Source organism: Delphinapterus leucas, chromosome 2 (genome assembly GCF_059928025.1).
Source record: "Delphinapterus leucas isolate spDelLeu-1000000601 "Yukka" chromosome 2, BTC_Dleu_Yukka2, whole genome shotgun sequence".
NCBI classification, from domain to species: Eukaryota; Metazoa; Chordata; class Mammalia; order Artiodactyla; family Monodontidae; genus Delphinapterus; species Delphinapterus leucas.
Window position 1 is genome coordinate 62,342,232 of NC_143130.1, and position 21,923 is coordinate 62,364,154.

The window sequence follows — 21,923 nt, forward strand, 5'->3', positions numbered from 1 at the left end:
TGATGGAGAGGTGGCAAAGTTATATTGCAAAGGGACATGCCTCCAGGAATGGCTCAACAACTTCTGGCCATCTTTGCAAACACTATACCACATCATATATTAAATTTCCTCAAATTTTGGATCTATTTCTAGACTGTTTTAAAAAATCCAATCCATTAATTTGTATTATTATTCACATGCCAATACAAAACTATTTGGTGGATAAATTAGGAGTTTGGGACTAGCAGATACAAACTACTATATATAAAATATATAAACAACAAGGTCCTACTGTATAGCACAGGGAACTATATTCAATATCTTGTAATAAACTATAATGGAAAATAATTGGAAAAAATATATATACTGGATCATTTTGTTGTATACCAGAAACTAACACAACATTGTAAATCAACTATAAATTAAAAAAATAAAGTACTACTTCAAGTGCTAGAACTTAATCATATACATAATGAATAAAAGATATCTTAACCGTAAACAAAAAAGTGGACAACCTAAGCTCCGGATTCACATTGCCTTTCAATAAGACTACACCAGTCTGTACCCCTATCAGTAGTATTATATAAGTACCTTTCTCTCACTGCACCTCTACTGGCAGTCTATTTGAGAGAAGCAAAATGATGATGTTTTTGTTTACTTAGCTATTACACTTAGTAATTACACTTACACCCAATGGCAGAGTCTAAATCCTCATCTGTCAAGTGGCCCTTGCAACGATCTTGAATGAGGTCTCCTCAGAGTAAGAACCAGTACAGCCTTGCCAGAACTTGTTTTGTTAGAATAGGGTTTCTTTACCTCAGCACTACTGATGTTTTGGATGTGGTAATACTTTGCTGTGGAGGCCTATCTTGTGCACTGAAGAATGTTTAACAGTATCCCCTGGCTTCTGCACGCTTGATGGCAGCTGCACCAGTTTTCCAAGCTGTGATAACTAAAATATTATCACATACCCCTAGGCACCGACAAACATCCTCTCGCAAAACCATCCCCAGTTGGATACCACTGTGTTAGCAGAATAAAATTCTAGGCATCAGATACAAAGTCCATGACCACAGGCATACAATGATGGTTCAGATAAGCTTTTGTTACAGGCAAAGACTGAAAAGACAAAGAACTAAAATGTAGGATAAAATACTCACTTTGCTTTATAGGGTGAGTCTGAGCCAGAATTTTTTGTTTCCAATAAACTCTCGTATTCCTTGGCCCTAAAGAGAAAAGAGTTTTATCATTGTTAGTTATTTTGCTGCTAATTTTTATAACAAAATAAAACTTTGGCTGTGTTTTTCCTCTCCCAGTACTAGGAACATTACTACACTAATTTTCACACTTAGATTTCTGAGATTGCATCTTTAAAATATTATAAATGTATCAAAAAAGACTTAAAAATACATATTTCCTCACAGGATATAAAAGAGATTCATAAAAACACTTCTGAGTTTAGGGACATGGTACAGAATGGTGTTATTTTTCAGAAATGTTAAAATCATGATAATTAAATTTAAAACCATACTAAGTTTCTACAAGGTGGTTGAGGTGCCTCAGGAGGCATATAATGCAAGATTAAATACAGGTAAAGAATAGCCACTTAACTCTAGAAATAATTTTAAAAGGCAGTGGAAATGACTTGACCAGATACTCAAAGATCTGTTTTGTTCTGCTTTTGTTATTTATACTGACTAAATACCAAAAGTCTGCAAAAATCTGAGATAACACTCTTCTGCCATTGTCCAACTAAGCTCCACCTTGCCTGTAACTGTAGGTGACAGCCCTCAACAGGTCACCAAACTAAGCAGACGTCACTACAGCAATCCATTAACAATGACTTAATTTGTCAATTTCCCTTTTCAGAGGAAAAAGAGAAAAATACTAATTTAAATATTAACCATTCACCCAAAGGGTTCTAGTCTCAAATAATTAGTCCAGTGCCCTATGAAAGAATTAGTCACAATGTACACCAATCCATACAGCAATGACAGGTGAAAAAATAAAAACTGTTTCATAAAAAACCTGGAAGATGCAAATTACAACACACCCAATGAGAAAAAAGCAATGTAGCATAGGTTATGCTTGGGAATGAAGAAATAACTAAATTAGAATTAAACATTAAATTATGTATTGTTTCAACCTACGTGTGCTCATTGCTATCAGCCAAAATATTAAGGCATATCAAAATGGGGAAATAACCACATTGTAGTTGCAAGTAATTGTGACCTCATATGAAAGGTGGGGAAAGTAACAATTTTGCAGGATTGAATATGTTCCAAGAGCTGTGCCAAGGAGCTACACATTCATTGTCTCATACAGTCTTACAAACTCAATATATATATTGTCCTCATTTTACAAAAAAGAAATTGAGGCTTAGGAAGATGCCAGTTATATCAAGACATATATTTTATCTGAGCCTTCAAGTGGAAAAAACTGAATACATTCTCCCATTCATGCACACCTAACTAGAAAAATACTACCCAAAGAAATCCTAACTTTACCTGGAATGGTAGTTAACCACTTTTTCCTAACTTGAATCTCACCTTGATTCACTTTTAGCAATCAATTAAATATTTATTTCCAGAGCCCCTACTCTGTATAAACTAGAGTATGGGGGGATAATGAGAGTTATATATATATCAGGGATGGGGTATATATATATATATATATATATAGTGGAAATATTCAATGTATTTATTCTCCATAAGGAGGAGGAAGATACAGCATTAAAAGATACATAGTTCTACAAAGCTGAGTAAGTGACTGATGGGTACTGTCACAAGTGCTCATTTCCACCTAAGATGCTAGGGGGAGTTTCCTTAAGGAAATGGAAAGTGTACCTGCTTGAAAGATAGGTAGCATCTGAATACATGAAAAGAAAATGCCATTAATAGGGTAGAGAAGTGAGCAAATAATGCTAGACATGGAAAAAACACAGGTTTTGCTTAGGGAACAGTGTACAGATCCCTTTTGCTGGAGCAAAAGATTAAAATGTGGGAATAATGAGAGATAAGGTTGAAAAGAATTATTTCAGAAACTATTATTATTAAATTCTGATTACTTACTCTTTAAGATAATGACCCACTTTATTAATATTTTAAATTTATTAGTGTTGTGTTGTATACTGCATTCCCTCACTTTTAGTCTCCTTGTCATCGTGGTTGTACTCTTTCTTAGCCATAATGTGGGATATTTATTTACTCCGTTTTATTTTTTGTTAGCTTTTCAGAGTTTACCAATATTCTCCAAGAATTAGATCTTATCAACTTCTATTTAATTTCCATTTTTATCTTTATAAAGATATAGTACATTGTAAGTGCCATATATATATTTGTTAAATAAAAATAAATACATCTATCCTATTTCCCATGAAGAAGCTATGAATATTGTTCTAACCCTTGAGTTGTTTAGACCACTACTACTTCAACTGATAAAATAATTTAAGGCTAAAATTTCATTCTGAGTAAAGTTTTGACCATACTCCATAAGTTTCATGTTCTCATTGTCACGAATTTCAAACATTTTGTATTTCCATTTTGTCTTACTCCTAAAAACTCTTACTTCAAATAATGTTTTCTGGCCCACTCCCACCCCTTGGTTCCGAAGTGTTAATTTTTTTGTCTTTATAATTCTTTTTTTCATTTTTGGGTCAGCTTTATTGAGATATAATTTACAAACAATAAAAACTTTAAATTTTAAGTGTATAACTTGATGAGTTTTCACAGTTGTGCCTACCAACGTAAGTGAAACCACAATCATGATATAAAGCATTTCCAAACCCCAAAAAATTTTCTCATGTTTTTCGGTAATAGTTCTCTTCCCCCTGCCCCCACCTTCTTATTCCTAGGAATAATCCATCTACTTTTTCCCAGTATAAATTTCTGAATATCAAATTACTACAATCATACATACTTTCTTGTGTCTGGATTAATTCATTTAGAATAAATCTCGAGATTCTTTCATAATCAAATATATTATTAGTTAATTCCTTTTCACTGCTTTGCAGTATTCTATTGTTTGGACACCACAATTTATCCATTTCCAGTTGGATATTTTACTTCTTTCCAATCTGGGGCTACTACCTACTCTAAACATTTGTAGACAAGTCACTGCATGGGCAGATGTCTTAATTTCTTTTGGATAAATACCTAGGAATGGGGTTGCTGAGCAATCTGATAGGCATGTGCTTAACCTTAAAATACAAAAATGTTTACCAAACAGGTCATTCCAATTTGTACTTCTACCAGCAAAGAATGAGAGTTCCAGTTGCTTTAATCCTTGAAGAGTGTCTTGCTTAATTTCTTTATATCTGTGAAGTTCTCATATTTCCTTTTGACTTCTAACTTCATTTCCTTGTGGTTAGAGAAGATATCTTGCATGATTTCAATATTTTAAAATTTATGGAATCTTGTTTTGTGGTCTAATGTATGATCAGTGCTGAAGAGTATTTCATGTACACTCGAGCAGAATATGTATTCTGCTGTTTTGGGGTAGAATTTTCTCTATTCATCTGTTAGGTTTAGTTAGTTGATGTTGTTCAAGACTTTTATTTCCTTGTTGATCCCCAGACTGGTTGTCCTATCCATTATTAAAAGTGAGGTATGAAGTATCCAACTATTACTGGTGAACTATCTATTTCTCCCCTCAATTCTGTCAGTTTTTCCTTCATATATTTTGTGACTTTCTCAGGTGCATATATGTTTGTAATTGTTAAGTATTTTTGATGGATTCATCCTTTCATCACTACGTAATATCCTTCTCTCTTTATTGTACAATTTTGGTCTTAAAGTCTATGTTGCATGATAGCAATATAGTTACTTCAGCTATATTATCTTGCAGAGGGTACTCTTTGCATGAAATATTTCTATCCTTTCACATTAAACCACTTGGGTTCTTATATTTGAAGTGAGTCCCTTGTAGACAGCATATAGTTGAATGATTTTTAAAAATTCATTCTGCCAATTTGTTTCTTTTACTGGTGTCTTTAATGCATCTATATTTAATATGATTACTGATAAGGACAGATTTACTTCTGCCATTTTGCATTTTCTGTATATCTCTTTGGTCCCCCAGTTCCTTCATTACTGCTTTATTTTGTGCTAAATATTTTCTAGTGTACCACTTTCATTCCCTTCTCATTTCTTCAAGCATATGTATATACTTATTTATTTATCTATTGTTTTCTTAGCAGTTGTCCTGAATTATAATTAACATCTTAATTCATAACAATCTAGTTAGAACTAATACCAACCTAGTTTCAGTAGTATACAAAAATGTTCCTATATAGCATTTACCTCCTTTATGCTATTATTATAAGTCATTTCTTTATACATTGTGTGTCCATCAACATAGGTTTATAATTATTTTGTATAGTTCTCTTTTAAATCAAATAGGAAAAATGAGGAGATACAAAAATACTACATTTACACTGATTTATACATATATAGTTACTTCTACAGCATTCTTTATTTCTTTGTGTGGATTCAAGTTACTGTCTACTGTGTTTTTATCGCAGACTGAAGATTTCCGTTAGAGCTTCTTGAAGTGCAGGTCTACTAGTGACAATCTCTCAGCTTTTGTTTATCATGGAATGTATTAATTTCTCCTTCATTTTTGAAGTTTTGCCAGATATAGAATTCTTGGTTGACAATTTGTTCTGCTTTTGTGTTTTTCTACCAGGAAACTGAATATGTTTATCCTACTGCCTTCTGACCTCTATAGTTTCTGATGAGAAATAAACTGTTATTATATTGAGGATGTTTTACATATGAAGAATTGCTTCTCTTTTGATGTTTTCAAGATTCTCTTTGTCTTTATCTTCCAATGTTTGATTATAATGTGTGATAACGTGGATCTCTGCATTTCTCCTACTTACGAGTTTGTTGAACTTCCTGGATCTGCAGATCATATGCTTCATTAAATTTGGAAAACTTTCAGCCATCATTTCTTCAAATATTCTCTGCCCTTTTCTCTCTCTACTCTTCTCTGGGACTCCCCTTATGTATATGTTGGTATGCTGGATGGTGTCCCACAAGTTTTTGAGACTGTATTCAAATTTTTCCCCATTCTTTATTCTTTCTCTTCCATGGAGTGGATAATCTCAATTGAGAATCTTCAAGTTCACTGACTCTTTCTTCTATCTGCTCAAATAAGCTGCTGAACCCTTCAAGTAATTTTTTTTCACTTCAATTACTGTACTCTTCAGCTACAAAATTTCTATTAGTTCTTTTAAAATTGTTATCTCATTATTAATATTATCCAGTTGGTTACATATCATTCATGTGTTTTCCTTTAATTCTCTGAGTATATTTAAAAAATTTTTAGGGCTTCCCTGGTGGCGCAGTGGTTGAGAGTCCGCCTGCTGATGCAGGGGACATGGGTTCGTGCCCCGGTCTGGGAAGATCCCGCATGCCGTGGAGCGGCTGGGCCCATGAGCCATGGCCGCTGAGCCTGCACGTCCGGAGCCTGTGCTCCGCAATGGGAGAGGCCACAACAGTGAGAGGCCCACATACTGCAAAAAAAAAAAATTTTTTTTTAAATCTTTGTCTAGTAAGGCCAATGTCTGGGCTTCCCCAGGGACACTTTCTAGTAATTTTTTTTCCCAGTGTATGGGCCAATTTTCTTTTTTTTTGCATGCCTTGCAACTGTTTCTTGAAAACAAGACATTTTAAATATTATAATGTGGCAACTCTGGAAATCAGATTCTCCTTCCTCTCAGGTTTTGTTTTTGCTACTTGATGTACTTGTACATTTGTTTAGTGAGTTTTCTGAACTAATTTTCTAAAGTTTATATTCTTTGTCATTATGGCCCCTAAAGTCTCTGTTCTATTACTTTAGCAATCAATTAGTGATCCAAGAGATTTCTTTAAACACCACAAACAATAACATCAAACCTCCTAATCTAGTCTTGGCAGATGGGCTCTGTGTGTGTGTTGGGGCAAGCCAACAAGACTCAGTCAGGCAGATTAAAACTCTACCTTAGCCCTCACTTCCTGCTTGCATAAAAGACTAATGGTCAGGACCTTCTTGGGTCTTTTCTGATCATGTACCCATCCCTGCGCATGCATATGGCCTTCTAGATTTCTCAGAGTACGTGGGAGGTTTTCAAAGCCCTTGTTCCCCAAGGCATCTCAATCCTCAGCCTTTCCCTGCAAATTTTTTGATGAATTATTTACACTAATTGTATACCCTTGCACTGGGCACCACCAACTAATACATTTGCCTTTAAATTGTTTTTGACAATCACCCCCAGGTAGCCTCCTCAGCTCTGGGAGAATCCTGAGTTAGGTAAAAGGAAGACAAACCCTTAGAACTAACCTTTCAGAGAACCATCAGTCAGGTTAAAACAACTACAGTTCTTTGAGTACAAGGTTTGTTCTGCCCCCTCCATTACTAAGTACCTGTAACAGGGATGCTGGGAAGTTGAGACGTGATCAGGGTAAGTCAAAACACCACTAGCCTCTTTTTTTAAACTGAAGTATAGTTAATTTACAATGTTGTATTAGTTTCAAGTGTACAGCAAAGTGATTCAGTGATATATATATAGAGATTTTTTTTTCAGATTATTTTCCATTACAGGTTATTACAAGATATTGAGTATAGTTCCCTGTGCTATACAGTAGATCCTTGTTGTTTATCTATTTTATAATATATAGTAGTGTGTATATGTTAATCCCAGACTCCTAATCTATCCCCCAACCCCCACTATTCCCTTTGGTAACCATACATTTCTTTTCTATGTCTGTGAATCCATTTTTGTTTCATAAATAAGTTTGTATCATTTGTATCATTTTTTAGATTCTACATATAAGTGATATCATTTGTCTTTCTCTGTCTGACTTGTGTCACTTAGTATGATAAACTCTAGGCCCATTCATGTTGCTGCAAATGGCATTATTTCATTCTTTCTTAAGGCTGAGTGGTATTCCATTATATATACACCACATCTTCTTTATCCACTCATTTGTCAATGGACATTTAGGTTGTATCATGGGGTATTCCTCTGTGGGTTAATCCTATATGGAACTCTCTGTGCTTCCTGGACTTGGGTAACTATTTCCTTTCCCAGATTAGGGAAGTTTTCAGCTACTACCTCTTCAAATATTTTCTTAGGCCCTTTCTCACTCTCTTATCCTTCTGGAATCCCTATAAGGCAAATATTAGCGTGCTTGATGTTGTCCCAGAGATCTCTTAAACTGTCCTCATTTCTTTTCATTCTTTTTTCTGTTCAGTGGCAGTGATTTCCACTACTCTGTCTTCAGCTCACTGATCTGTTCTTCTGCCTCGTTTAGTCTACTATTGATTTCTTCTAGTGTATTTTTCATTTCAGTTATTGTATTCTTCAATTTTGTTTGGTTGTTCTTTATATTTTTTAATTCTTTGTTAAAATTTTCTAATTTCTTGCTCTGTGCATCCATTCTCTTCCCAAGTTCTTTGATCATCTTTATGATCACTACTCTGAACTCCTTCTAGGGTCGACTGCCTATCTCCACATCACTTAGTTCTTCTTCTGGGGTTTTATCTCATTCCTTCATCTGAAATATATTCCTCTGTTGCCTCATTTTGTCTAAACTGCTACTTGTATTTTCCTGTATGTGGTAGGTTGGTTAAGTTTCTCAACCTTGGAGAAGTGGCTCTCTGTAGGAGATGTCCTATGCATCCCAGCAGTGCACACCCCTCTCATCACCCAAGAGCCAGGGGCCAGCTGGTCCCAGGGTAGTGTCTGGTCTGGATTTGTGGACTCGGTCTGCAGGCTGTGGGACTGTAGTTCTCTTGCTTCTGGTGTCTGCCCCCTGGTGGATGAGGCTGGTCTAAAGGTTTGGGTAGGGTTCCTGGCAGGAGGGGCCAGTGCCTGCCCCCCTGGTGGGTTGAGCTGGGTCTTGGTCCTCTGATGGACAGGGCTGTGCTAGGGCCATGTCTAGAGGTGGCTGTGGGCTCAGAGAGTCTTTAGGCAGCCTGCTTGTAGATGGACACATCCCCACCCAGTCTGTTGTTTGGCCTGAGGTGTGCTGTTTAGCACTTGAGCCTACAGGCTGTTGGGTGGGGCCACGTCTTGATGCCAAAATGTCAGACTCCATGAGAGTTCTTGCAGATGAATGCTCCCCACTGTGTCTGCCACCAGTGTCTCTGTCCCCAGGGGGCCACTGCCACCCCCACCTCCACAGGAGACCCTCCAAGACTAGCAGGTAGGTCTGGCCCAGGCTTCTATCAAATTACTGCTTTTGCCCTTGGTCCCGGTATGAGTGAGATTTTGTGTGCGCTCTTTAAGAGTAAAGTCTCTATTTCCCCCAATCCTGTGAAGCTCCTGCAATCAAGCCCCACTGGCTTGTAAAGACAAATCCTCTGGGGGCTCTTTCCCCTGGTGCTGGATCCCTGGGCGGGGCGGCCTAATGTGGGGCTCAGAACTCTCACTCCTGTGGGAGAACCTCTGCAAATATAATTATTCTCCAGTCTGTGGGTCGCCCACCTGAGAGATATGGAATTTGATTATATTTCAAGTCTGCCCCTCCTATGGGCCTAGCTGTGGTTCCATCCTTGTATCTTTAGTTGTAGGGGATCTTTTCTGGTAGGTTTCAGTCTGTTTCAATGATGTTTGTTCTGCAGATAGTTGTGATTCTGGTGTGCTCATGAGAGGGGGTGAGCTTGGGGTCCTTCTACTCTGCCATGTTGGCCACTCTCTTCCCTCTCTTAATGAGGTTCATCTGATTTTTCTTTTTTTTTTTTTTTGGTATGCGGGCCTCTCGCTGTTGTGGCCTCTCCCATTGCGGAGCACAGGCTCCGGACGCGCAGGCTCAGTGGCCATGGCTCATGGGCCCAGCTGCTCCGCGGCATGTGGGATCTTCCTGGACCGGGGCACGAACCCGCGTCCCCTGCATCGGCAGGCGGACTCTCAACCAGTGCGCCACCGGGGAAGTCCATCTGATTTTTCTTAATTGCCTTTTCCCCCAGTAGCAGTAAGCCTTTGATCATTTCCTGAGTTCAAAAAAAGTTGATTCTGACAGTTTTTGCCAGTTGATTCATTATTTTTATGGCAATATGGACTCTTGGAGTTCCCTACCCTACCTTTTTATTCACATCATTCAGGATTTTTAAAATTTTAAATAAAAGACCTTAATTCATATTTACATTATAATTGATGTGTTTAGCATTATTTCTGCCATTTTATTTTTTAAACCAACTTTGAGATATAATTCAAATACCATATAATTCACCCATTTAAATGTGTAATTCAATGTTTTTAAATATATTCATAGGGTTGTATAGCCAATCATCACATTCTAACTTTAGAAGATTTTTATTTTCCCTGAATAAAATCCAGTAACCTTTAGTACTCAATCCCAGTTTCCCTCCTCCTGCTCACATTCCCAAGCAACACTAATCTGCCTTTTACCTCTATAAAATTTTTTATCCTGGACATTTCATATGAATGGAATCATAAGATACATGACCTTTTCCTGACTGGCTTCTTTCACTTACCATAGTGTTTTCAAGTTCCATCCACATTGCAGCACATGTCAGTATTCATTCCTAAATACTATTTCATTGTATGGATATATCAAATTTTGCTTACCTATTCAACAGTTGATGAACATTTGGGTTGTTTCCACTTTTGGCTCTTATGAATAATGATGCTATGAACATACCTGTACAAGTTTTATTTGATCATGTTTTCAATTCTCTTGGGTATAAATCTAGGCATGGAGTTACTAGGTCATACAGTAATTCTGTGTTTAACTTTTGGGGAACTAACAAACTGTTTTCCAAAGTAGACAGACCATTTTATATTCCCAACAATAAGGTATAAAGATTCTAATTTCTTCACATCCTTGTTACTGTCTGTCTATTGAATATAGCCATCCTAGTTGGTGTGAAGTGGAATCTCACTATGGATTTGACTTCCCTGATGACTAATGATGTTGAGCATCTTTTCATGGTCATACTGGCCATTTGTATACCTTGTTAAAGAAATGTCTACTCAGATCCTTTGCCCATTCATTATTGGTCAGTCTACCAAGGCAAAAGAAATAAAAGCAAAAACAAACAAATGGGACCTAATCAAACTCAAAAGCGTTTGCATATCAACAAAATGAAAAGACAACCTACTGAATGGGAGAAAATACTTGCAAATGATGTGACTGACAAGGGGTTAATATCCAAAATATACAATCAGCTCATATAACTCCATATCAAAAAAACACACAACCCAATCAAAAAATAGGCAGATGACCTAAATAGACATTTTTCCAAAGACATACAAATGGCAAACAGGCACATGAAAAGATGCTCAACATTGCTAATTATTAGAGAAATGCAAATCACAACCACAATGAGGTATCACCTCACACTGGTCAGAATGGCTAATATCAAAAAGTCTACAAAAAGTAAATGCTGGAGAGGTTATGGAGAATACCGCTGGTGGGAATGTAAAGTGGTGCAGCCACTATGGAAAACAGTATGCAGGTTCCTTATAAAACAAAAAATGGAGATACCATATGATCCAGCAATCCTACTCCTGGGTATATATACAGAAAAAACAAAAACTGTAAGTCGAAAAGGTACATGCACCGCAATGTTCACAGCAGCACTATTTAGAAAAGCCAAGACATGGAAGCTACTCAAGTGCCCGTCAGTGGACGATTGGCTTAAGAAGATGTGATATATATATATATATATATATATATATATATATATATATAGACACACACATACACACACATATGCAATGGAATATTACTCAGCCACAAAAAAGAACAAAACATTGCCATTAGCAGCAACATGAATGGACCTAAAGAATATGCTTAGTGAAATAAGTCAAACAGAGAATGACAAATACTATATGATATCACTTATATGAGGTATCTAAAAAAACAATACAAATAAATCTATATACAAAACAGGCTCACAGACACAGAAAACAAACTATGCTCACCAAAGAGGACAGGAAAGTGGGAGTGAGAGACAAATTAGGAGTGTTTGATTAACAGATACAAACTACTATACATAAAATAGATAATTAACAAGAACTTACTATATAGCACAGGGAATTATACCCAATATCTATAATAATCTATAATGGAATATAGTCTGCAGAAAAAAACCCAAAGACAAATCAATATGCTGTACACCTGAAACTAACACAATATTGTAAATCAACTACAATTCAATAACAAAAAAATTACTCTGAGCATTAAACACACAGTATATAAAAAGAATGACATGGTAACTATTCTTACTAAGAGTTTACAGTGAGGAGAGTAAATAAAAATCTTAAAAAATAAATAAGGTAATATCTGAGAATAAGATATCCTATAAAGAGAATAGAGTAATTAATATACAGTGGCTGATTATATGTATGTGTGTCAAGGAGGTGAAGGATTTATAGAGCACAATGAAGGAAGGCCTCTGAGAAGTAAGTCTTTAAGCAGAAACCTGAATCAAGTGAAAGAGCCAGTCACAGGGAAATCTCGGGGAATTTCAGGCTGGCTAGAGGGAACATCAAGTGCCAATACACTAGGGAATATTCAAGGAACAGAATGGCAGCAATGGTAAAACGAATACAGAATTATGCTTATTATATAAACATGCTACTCCATTAAAAATGCTTCCTTGGAAGTCATCAATGATCTCCAGTATTACCAAACACAATGGCTTTTTCTCTGTATTCATTCTCCTTGAACTTTCTGACTATATTTCACATCTCACTATCAATGCCTTTTTCATGCCCTCATCTCCTTTCACTTCCATTTAACAATTATCTATTGTTACTATTGCAATTTTAATATTATAATAATGAATGCTAAATATATAATTTTAACTTATAGTCCAAATTTCAAACTCCTGAAGCTCTTCACTTGGAAGCTCAACCTTCACCTTGTTCTCTATATCTTTAAAACCAAAATCATTCTTAACATTGTACATCCACTTACCTATATTTTTCAATAGTACTTTGGACTAATATTTCAAAATTATTTTCTATTCTTCATTTTCTTTTCTCAATATTATTATCAAATCACTAATCTTAGATTAAAACATTTCTTGATTGCTTTCTTTAAATTTATTGTACTATACACTGTAATGTCAGCCCTATCACTTCATGCCTGAGTTAGTAAAATAATCTCCTATGCACCCAAGCTCTCAACCTTCTAATCCTACCTGTATAGCACAGGTGACAAATCCTCCCAAGTCATTAATTTCCTGATGTTATTCCCTTGGCAATCTATGGTAGTTCTTTCCCAAAAGATATAGTCAATCTTCTAACTAGCATTCAAGGCTCTCCATAATTTGACCCTTTGCTACTTATTCAACTTTATATTCTCTGATATATCAACTGTATTTTATAAATTTGGATTTGCACAGTCCATTATCGAGACATTTTCACCAGTTAGGATACTGCTAGCAGGGAGCAGTACAGCTTAATACCTGCACAGATTAATGCAGAAGGCAAGAAATAGGAGGAAATTATTACTTTTACACAAATAAACTTCAACTGAAAAGAATAAATAGGCATTTAACAGGCTTACAAATGTGGACACTGTCTACCAGTTCCTCTGGGATATCACTTGGAGAGCTGAAACCTACTTGCTGTATGCTCAGCCACATCATCTCTGTGCCCCTATTTCTTTTTTTTCCCCCAAGTTTACTGAGATACGATCAACATACAGCATCGTGTAAGTTTAAGGTGTACCAAGTGATGATTTGATACACATATATACTGTGAAATGATTACCAAAATAAAATTAACACCTCCATCAACTCACATAATTACCATTGTGTGTGTGGTGAAAATATTTAAGATCTACTTCCTTAGCAACTTTCAAGTATTAAAATATAGCATTGTTAGCTATAGTCACCAGCCTGCACATTAGATTCCCAAAACTTGTTCATCTCATAAGTGGAAGTTTGTTCCCTTTGACCAATATCTCCCCATTTCCCCCACCCCTGAGCCCCTGGTTACCACTGTTCTAATCTCTATTTATATGATTTTGACTTTTGTAGGTTCCATGTATAAGTGAGATCATATAATATCTGTCTTTCCCTGTCTTACTACTACATAGTAAAATGCCTTTGGGGTTCCATACATGTTGTTGCAAAAAGGCATAATTTCGTTCTTTTTTATGGGTGCTCCCTATTGCAATCAAGGACATACATCAGCATACAGCTAGATGCTCTAAGGACATCATCAACTTCTTCCTGCCTCCCTCTCTCACATAATCTATCTCAGATTTCTTTCTTGTATCTATCTACTCCTCCACATGTCTGTGCCAAACACTCTGGCATCTAATTTTGATCCTTACTGAACCACTGTCTAACTACTTTGTGTGAGGAAGTTTTTTTGTTTATTTCTAAGTATGGCCTTTAGAAAGCCATTGTATTTTGTAAGCCTAAGTTTTCCGCATTTGTAAGATGTGGAAATACAACTAGCTAATTTTTTTTTTTTTTGCGGTACGCGGGCCTCTCACTGTTGTAGCCTCTCCCGTTGCGGAGCACAGGCTCTGGATGCGCAGGCTCAGCGGCCATGGCTCACGGGCCCAGCCGCTCCGCAGCATGTGGGATCCTCCCGGACGGGGGCACGAACCCGCGTCCCCTGCATCGGCAGGCGGGCTCTCAAACACTGCGCCACCAGGGAAGCCCCTACTAGCTAATTTTTAAAGGTCTTTTCTAGCTCTAAGATTCCATGATTCTAAATTCTTATAAAGAGTAGGTACAAATTTGTTAGGTAGGGACTTCCCTGGTGGCACAGTGGTTAAGAATCCGCCTGCAGGGGACACGGGTTCAAGCCCTGTTCCAGGAAGACCCCACATACTGCGGAGCAACTAAGCCCGTGTGCCACAACTACTGAGCCTGTGCTCTAGAGCCCGTGAGCCACAACTACTGAGTCCACAGGCCACAACTACTGAAGCCCACGCACCTAGAGCCCATACTCCACAACAAGAGAAGCCACCACAATGAGAAGCCTGCACGCTGCAATGAAGAGTAGCCCCCGCTCGCCGCCAACTAGAGAAAGCCTACATGCAGCAACGAAAACCCAACACAGCCAAAATACAAATAAATAAATAAATTTTTAAAATTGTTAGGTAGATGAGAAGTAGTTGCGAGCTTGCTAAAATGTAGATTCCTCACCTAAAACCAAGTTAATCAGAATCAACTGGCTGAAGCCCAAGAACCTATCTTTTAAATAGGATACCAAGTGATTCGGATGCAAGGGGTCAAAGACTACAGTTTGAAAATCATTGTCCTGTTTCATGATTTGATCTATATTAACAAAACAACATGAAACTTATCATTTATTGAGTTATCTCTTAGATACTAGACCAGTAGATTTTAGAGTATGATGTGATACCAGGGGGTCTCGGAGAATCTTTCAGAGGTACAAGGTAAAAACTCATTCATTCTCATTCTCTTACAAGCATACAGTGGAGGTGAGACTATATGGCATGTGATATTACAACACAGAAGCAAATTTGAGAATCCACCTCTATTTTTTAAGCCAGACATTAAGAAAATTAACATAACTCTTCTTACTAAATTTTTTGCTTGTTTTAGAAAAGTTATTTTTCATAAATTTTTTTTTCATTTTTAGACCCTTTGTTTTATAAATTATGTATTATTGCTTTGGCTAGAACTCACAGAATTATGTTCAAGACCAAGGGGGATAGTCTTTTTGGTTTGCTTCTGGTGCATGGGCTTATTCATGGGCTCTCTATTCTGTTCCATTGATCTATATGTCTGTTCTTGTGCCAGTACCATACTGTTTTGATGACTATTGCTTTATAGTATGCAGTTGGCCCTCTGTGTCTATAGGTTCAACCTCCATGGATTCAACCAACCACAGACTGAAAATATTAGAAAAAAATATTAGACAATATTAGACTGAAAATATTAGAAAGTTCCAAAAAGCTTAAATTCGCTGTGTGTCAGCAACTATTTACAAAGCATTTACAACTATTTACAGTGCATTTAAATTGTATTAGGTATTATAAGTAAGTTAGAGATGATCTAAAGTACATGGGATGATGTGTATAGGTTATATGCAAATAGTATGCCATTTTTATATGGGGGACTTGAACATCCACATAGTTTGGTATCCACAGGGGGTCCTGAAACCAATCTCCTGCACATACTGATGGACAACTGTAGTTTGAAGTCAGGAAGTATGATACCTGTAGATATTTTCTTCCTTCTCAAGATTGCTTTGGCAAGTGTCTATTGACAGATGAATGGATAAAGAAGATGTGGCACATATATACAAAGGAATATTACTCAGCCATAAAAAGAAATGAAATTGAGTTATTTGTAGTGAGGTGGATGGACCTAGAGTCTGTCATACAGAGAGTGAAGTAAGTCAGAAAGAGAAAAACAAATACCATATGCTAACACATATATATGGAATCCAAAAAACAAAAAAAGGTTCTGAAGAACCTAGGGGCAGGACAGGAATAAAGACACAGATGTAGAGAATGGACTTAAGGAGGGGGAAGGGTAAGCTGGGATGAAGTGAGAGAGTGGCATGGACTTATACATACTACCAAATGTAAAATAGATAGCTAGTGGGAAGCAGCTGCATAGCACAGGGAGATCAGCTCGGAGCTTTGTGACCACCTAGAGGGGAGGGATGGGAAGGGTGGGAGGGAGACGCGAGGGGGAGGAGATGTGGGGATGTATGTGTATGTATAGTTGATTCACTTTGTTGTAGAGCAGAAACTAGCACACCATTGTAAAGCAACTGTACTCCAATGGGGACTTTAAAAAAAAAAAAAAAGATTGCTTTGGCTATTCAGGGTCTTTTGTGGTTCCACACAAATTTTAGGATAATTTGTTCCAGTTATATGGAATATGCTATTGGTATTTTGGTAGGGATTACACTGGCTCTGCATATTGTTTTGGGTACTATGCTATTTTAACAATATTAATCTTTCAATCCATGAGCACAGTATAACTTTACATTTATTTATATTATCTTTAAATTCTTTCATCAATGATGACCAGTTTTTATCTTCTTGCTTAAATTTATCCCCAGATAGTTTATTCTTCTTGATACACCTGCAAATGGGATTGTCTTCTTTTTTGTTTTTGTGGTATGTGGGCCTCTCACTGTTGTGGCCTCTCCCGTTGCGGAGCACAGGCTCTGGACGCGCAGGCTCAACAGCCATGGCTCATGGGCCCAGCTGCTCCACGGCATGTGGGATCTTCCCAGACCAGGGCACGAACCCGTGTCCCCTGCATCAGCAGGCGGACTCTCAACCACTGTGCCACCAGGGAAGCCCGGGATTGTCTTCTTAATTTCTCTTTCTGATTGATAGTTTATTATTAGTGTATACAAATGCAACAGATTTCTGTGTATTAATTTTGTATTCTGCAATTTCACTGAATTCATTTATTAGGTCTAATAGATTTTTGATGAAGTGTTTATGGTTTCCAATTCATAGTATCATGTCATCTGCAAATAGTGATAGTTTTACTTCTTCCTTTCCAATTTGGATGCCTTTTATTTCTTTTTCTTGTCTGACTGCTATGGCTAGGAGTTCTAATAATATGTTAAACACCAGAGAGTGGGTATCTTTGTCTTGCTCCTGATCTTACAGGAAAAGCTTTCACCTTTTTACTATTGAAAATGATGTCACTTGTGAATATGTCATATATAGCCTTTATTATGTTGAGGTACATTCTCCCTATGACCACTTTGTTGAGAGTTTTGATCATAAATGTATGTTAAATTTTGTCAAATGCTTTTTCTCCATCTATTGTGGTTATTATATGGTTTTTATCCTCCATTTTGTTAATGTTTTGTATCACACTGATTTGCAGGTGCTAAACAATCCTCGCATCTGTGGAATAAATCCCACTTGATTATGGTATATGATCCTTTATATTGCTGAATTTGGTTTGCTAATATTTTGCTTAAGCTTTCTGCCTCTATGTTCATCAAGGATATTGGCCTCTAATTTTGTAGAGTCTTTTTCTGGTTTTAGCATTAGGTGATACTGGCCTCATAGAATGAGTTTGGAAGCCTTCCTTCCTCTTCAGTTTTTTGGAACAGTTTGAGAAGAACAGGTATTTACTCTTCTTTAAATATTTGGTAGAATTCATCTGTGAAGCTGTCTGGTCCTGGACTTCTGTATGCTGAAAGTTTTTTTTTTTTTTTTTTAAATTACTGATACACTTTCATTACTAGTGATTGGTCTATTCAGATATTCTATTTCTTCCTGATTCAGTGATGGAAGATGGTATATTTAGGAATTTTATATGTAGGAGTTTATCCATTTCTCCTAAATTGCACAATTGTTCATATATAATTGTTTGCAGTAGCCTCTCTTTCATTTCTGATTGCATTTTTTGTGCCCTCTCTTTTTCTTGAAGAGTCTGGCTAAAGGTTTGGCAATTTTGTTTATCTTTGCAAAGAACCAGCCCTTAGTTTCACTGATCTTTTCTATTGTATTTTTCACCTCTATTACATTTATTTCTGTTCTGATCTGTTTTTTTTTTTTTACATCTTTATTGGAGTATAATTGCTTTACAATGTTGTGTTAGTTGCTGCTGTATAACAAAGTGAATCAGCTATATGTATACATATATCCCCATATCTCCTCCCTCTTGCATCTCCCTCCCATCCTCCCTACCCCACCCCTCTAGGTGGACACAAAGCACCGAGCTGATCTCCCTGTGCTATGCAGCTCCTTCCCACTAGCTATCTATTTTACATTTGGTAGTGTATATATGTCCATGCCACACTCTCACTTCATCCCAGCTGACCCTTCCCCCTCCCCATGTCCTCAAGTCCATTCTCTGGGTCTGCATCTTTATTCCTGTCCTGCCCCTAGGTTCTTCAGAACCATTTTCATTTTTTGTTTTGGATTCCATAGATATGTGTTAGCATATGGTATTTTTCTCTTTCTGACTTACTTCACTCTGTATGACAGACTCTAGGTCCATTCACCTCACTACAAATAACTCAATTTCATTTCTTTTTATGGTTGAGTAATATTCCATTGTATATAAGTGCCACATCTTCTTTATCCATTCATCTGTTGATGGACACTTACATTGCTTCCATGTTCTGGCTCTTGTAAATAGAGCTGCAATGAACATTGTGGCACATGACTCTTTGGGAATTATGGTTATCTCAGGGTATATGCCCGGTAGTGGCATTCTGGGTCATATGGTAGTTCTATTTTTAGCTTTTTAAGGAACCTCCATACTGTTCTCCATTGTAGAGGCCACCAACATCCTGATACCAAAACCAGGCAAAGATGTCACAGAAAAAGAAAACTACAGGCCAATATCACTGATGAACGTAGATGCAAAAATCCTCAACAAAATACTAACAAACAGAATCCAAAAGCACATTAAAAGGATCATATACCATGATCAAGTGGGGTTTATCCCGGGAATGCAAGGATTCTTCAATATATGCAAATCAATCAATGTGATAAACCATATTAACAAACTAAAGGAGAAAAACCATATGATCATCTCAATGGATGCAGAAAAAGCTTTCGACAAAATTCAACACCCATTTATGATAAAAAAAAAACCCTCCAGAAAGTGGGCATAGAGGGAACTCAACATAATAAAAGCCATATATGACACACCCATAGCCAACATCTTTCTCAATGGTAAAAAACCATTTCCACTAAGATCAGGAACAAGACAAGGCTGCCCACTCTCACCGCTATTATTCAACATCGTTTTGGAAGTTTTAGCCACAGCAATCAGAGAAGAAATAAAAGGATTCCAAATCAGAAAAGAAGAATTAAATCTGTCACTGTTTGCAGATGACATGATACTATACATAGAGAATCCTAAAGATGCTACCAGAAAACTACTAGAGCTAATCAATGAATCTGGTAGTAGCAGGATACAAAATTCGTGCACAGAAATCTATTGCATTCCTATACACTAATGATGAAAAATCTGAAAGAGAAATTAAGAAAACACTCCCATTTACCACTGCAACAAAAATAATAAAATACCTAGGAATAAATCTGCTCTGATCTTTATTATTTCCTTCTTTCTACTAACTTTGGCCCTCATTTCTTCTTCTCTTTCTAGCTGCTTTAGGTGTAAAGTTAGATTATTTATTGGAGATTTTTCTTGAGCTAGGTATCTCTATAAATTCCCTGTTAGAACTACTTTTGATGCAACCCATAGGTTTTCAAAGGTTGTTTATCCATTTTCATTTATCTCAAGGGACTGATATTTTTTTGACTTTCTCTTTGATTTCTTTGTTGACCCATTGATTAGTTAGTTTCATGTTGTTTAGTCTCCATGTGTGTGGGTTTTTTTTTCAGTTTTCTTCTTGTGGTTGATTTACAGTTTCATACCATGGTGGTCAGAAAATGTTTTAAATGATTTCAATCTTCTTAAATTCAATGAGACTTGTTTTGTGCCCTAGCATGTGATCCATCCTAGAGAATGTTCCATGTGCACTTGAGAAGAATGTAAATTCTGCAGTCCTGGGGTGGAATGGCTATACATATCTGTTAAGTCTATCTGGTCTAATGTGTTGTTTAAGGCCAGTGCCCCCTTACTGATTTTCTGTTTTGATGATCTATCCATTGCCAAATTGGGGTACTGAAGTCATATGCTATTAATGTATTGCTATCAATCTGCTTTTTACATCTATTAATATTTGCTTTATATATTTAATATACGTGCTCCTATGTTGGGTGCATAAATATTTACAGATGAATAGACAACAGTGAGATGGTAGACTTAAAACAACCCCAGCAGTAATTTCATTAAATGTAAATTGATTAAAAACTGCAAAAAATAGACACTGTTACACTGGATAAAAAGGGAAGATTAAATCATATGCAAATTATAGGAGATGCTCAAAATATATAAAAAGACACTGGTTACGTTTAAAACTAAAAGAGTTGGAAAAACTTATCATGTAAATAATAAGTGGAAATGGTAATTATTAGCAAAAGTGGACTTCAGCATAAGGGACAGAAAAAGTGGACTTCAGCATAAGGGATAGTACCAGATATAAAGAAGGACACTTTATAATGGTAATGTGATCAATTTGTCAAGAAGATAAAATAATACTAAATTTGTATATATCTAGCAATAAAGCTTCAAAATTTGAAGCAAAACTGGAAAAAACTAACATGAGAAATAGATAAATCCACATTTATATTTAGAAATGTTAATATTCTTTTTTATGTAACTGATACAAGATGAAATGGACAATACCAGAGATAAAACACAGATTTTAACAACACTATCAACGAAACACACCTAAGTGACACTACAGAAAATGCACTTACCACAAGCAAAATATACACGCTTTTCAAGTAAACATGCAGCATTGACCAAGACAGACCAGATGCTGAAGATAAAAGTCTCAATAAATTTAAAGGAATTGAAACTGTGTGCAGTAGCATCTCTGACCACAGGAAAAAAAGGCAAAAAGATACATGAAAAGTTGCCAATTATTTGGAAAGTAAGCAATACATTTCTAAGTAGCCAATGGGTCAGTGAAATTGAAAAATATTTTGAACTGAATGAAAATTAAGACACAACATCGAAAATACTGGAATACAGTTTAAGCAGGACTTAGAGGAAATTTTATAGGTGTAATTTCAAATATTAGAAAAGAAGAAAGGTTTCAAGTCAGTAATCTAAGCTTCCACCTTAGGAATTTAGGAGAAAAGGCAAAATAAATATAGAGTAAAGACAGGTAAAAATAATAAAGTACATAAATCAATAAAATAGAAAACAAAAAAGTAGAGAAAAATCAATGACTGCAAAAGTTCATTCTTGAAAAAATTAATAAAACTGATAAATTCCTGGACAGAGCGACCAAAGAAAAAAAAACAATTACAACTTTTAGGAATGAAAAAGTGTATGTCACTACAATCCATACAGGCTTAACAAAATATGGGAATTTTTTTTAAACTAGTTTTTAGAGCAGATTTAGGATCACAGTAAAATTG

The 21,923-nt window shown here is 36.3% G+C and overlaps 1 protein-coding gene across 7 annotated transcripts in view; it reads right to left on the minus strand.

Annotated features, from left to right (window-relative positions):
- Positions 1-21,923, minus strand: part of SCAPER (S-phase cyclin A associated protein in the ER) — a 494,989-nt gene that overhangs the window by 233,730 nt on the left and 239,336 nt on the right. For all 7 annotated transcript variants that reach the window (XM_030761728.2, XM_022580126.3, XM_022580128.3 and 4 more), the window contains one exon: positions 1,140-1,205. In XM_030761728.2, the coding sequence (XP_030617588.1) occupies positions 1,140-1,205 (66 nt within the window). The remainder of the gene's footprint in view (positions 1-1,139; positions 1,206-21,923) is intronic.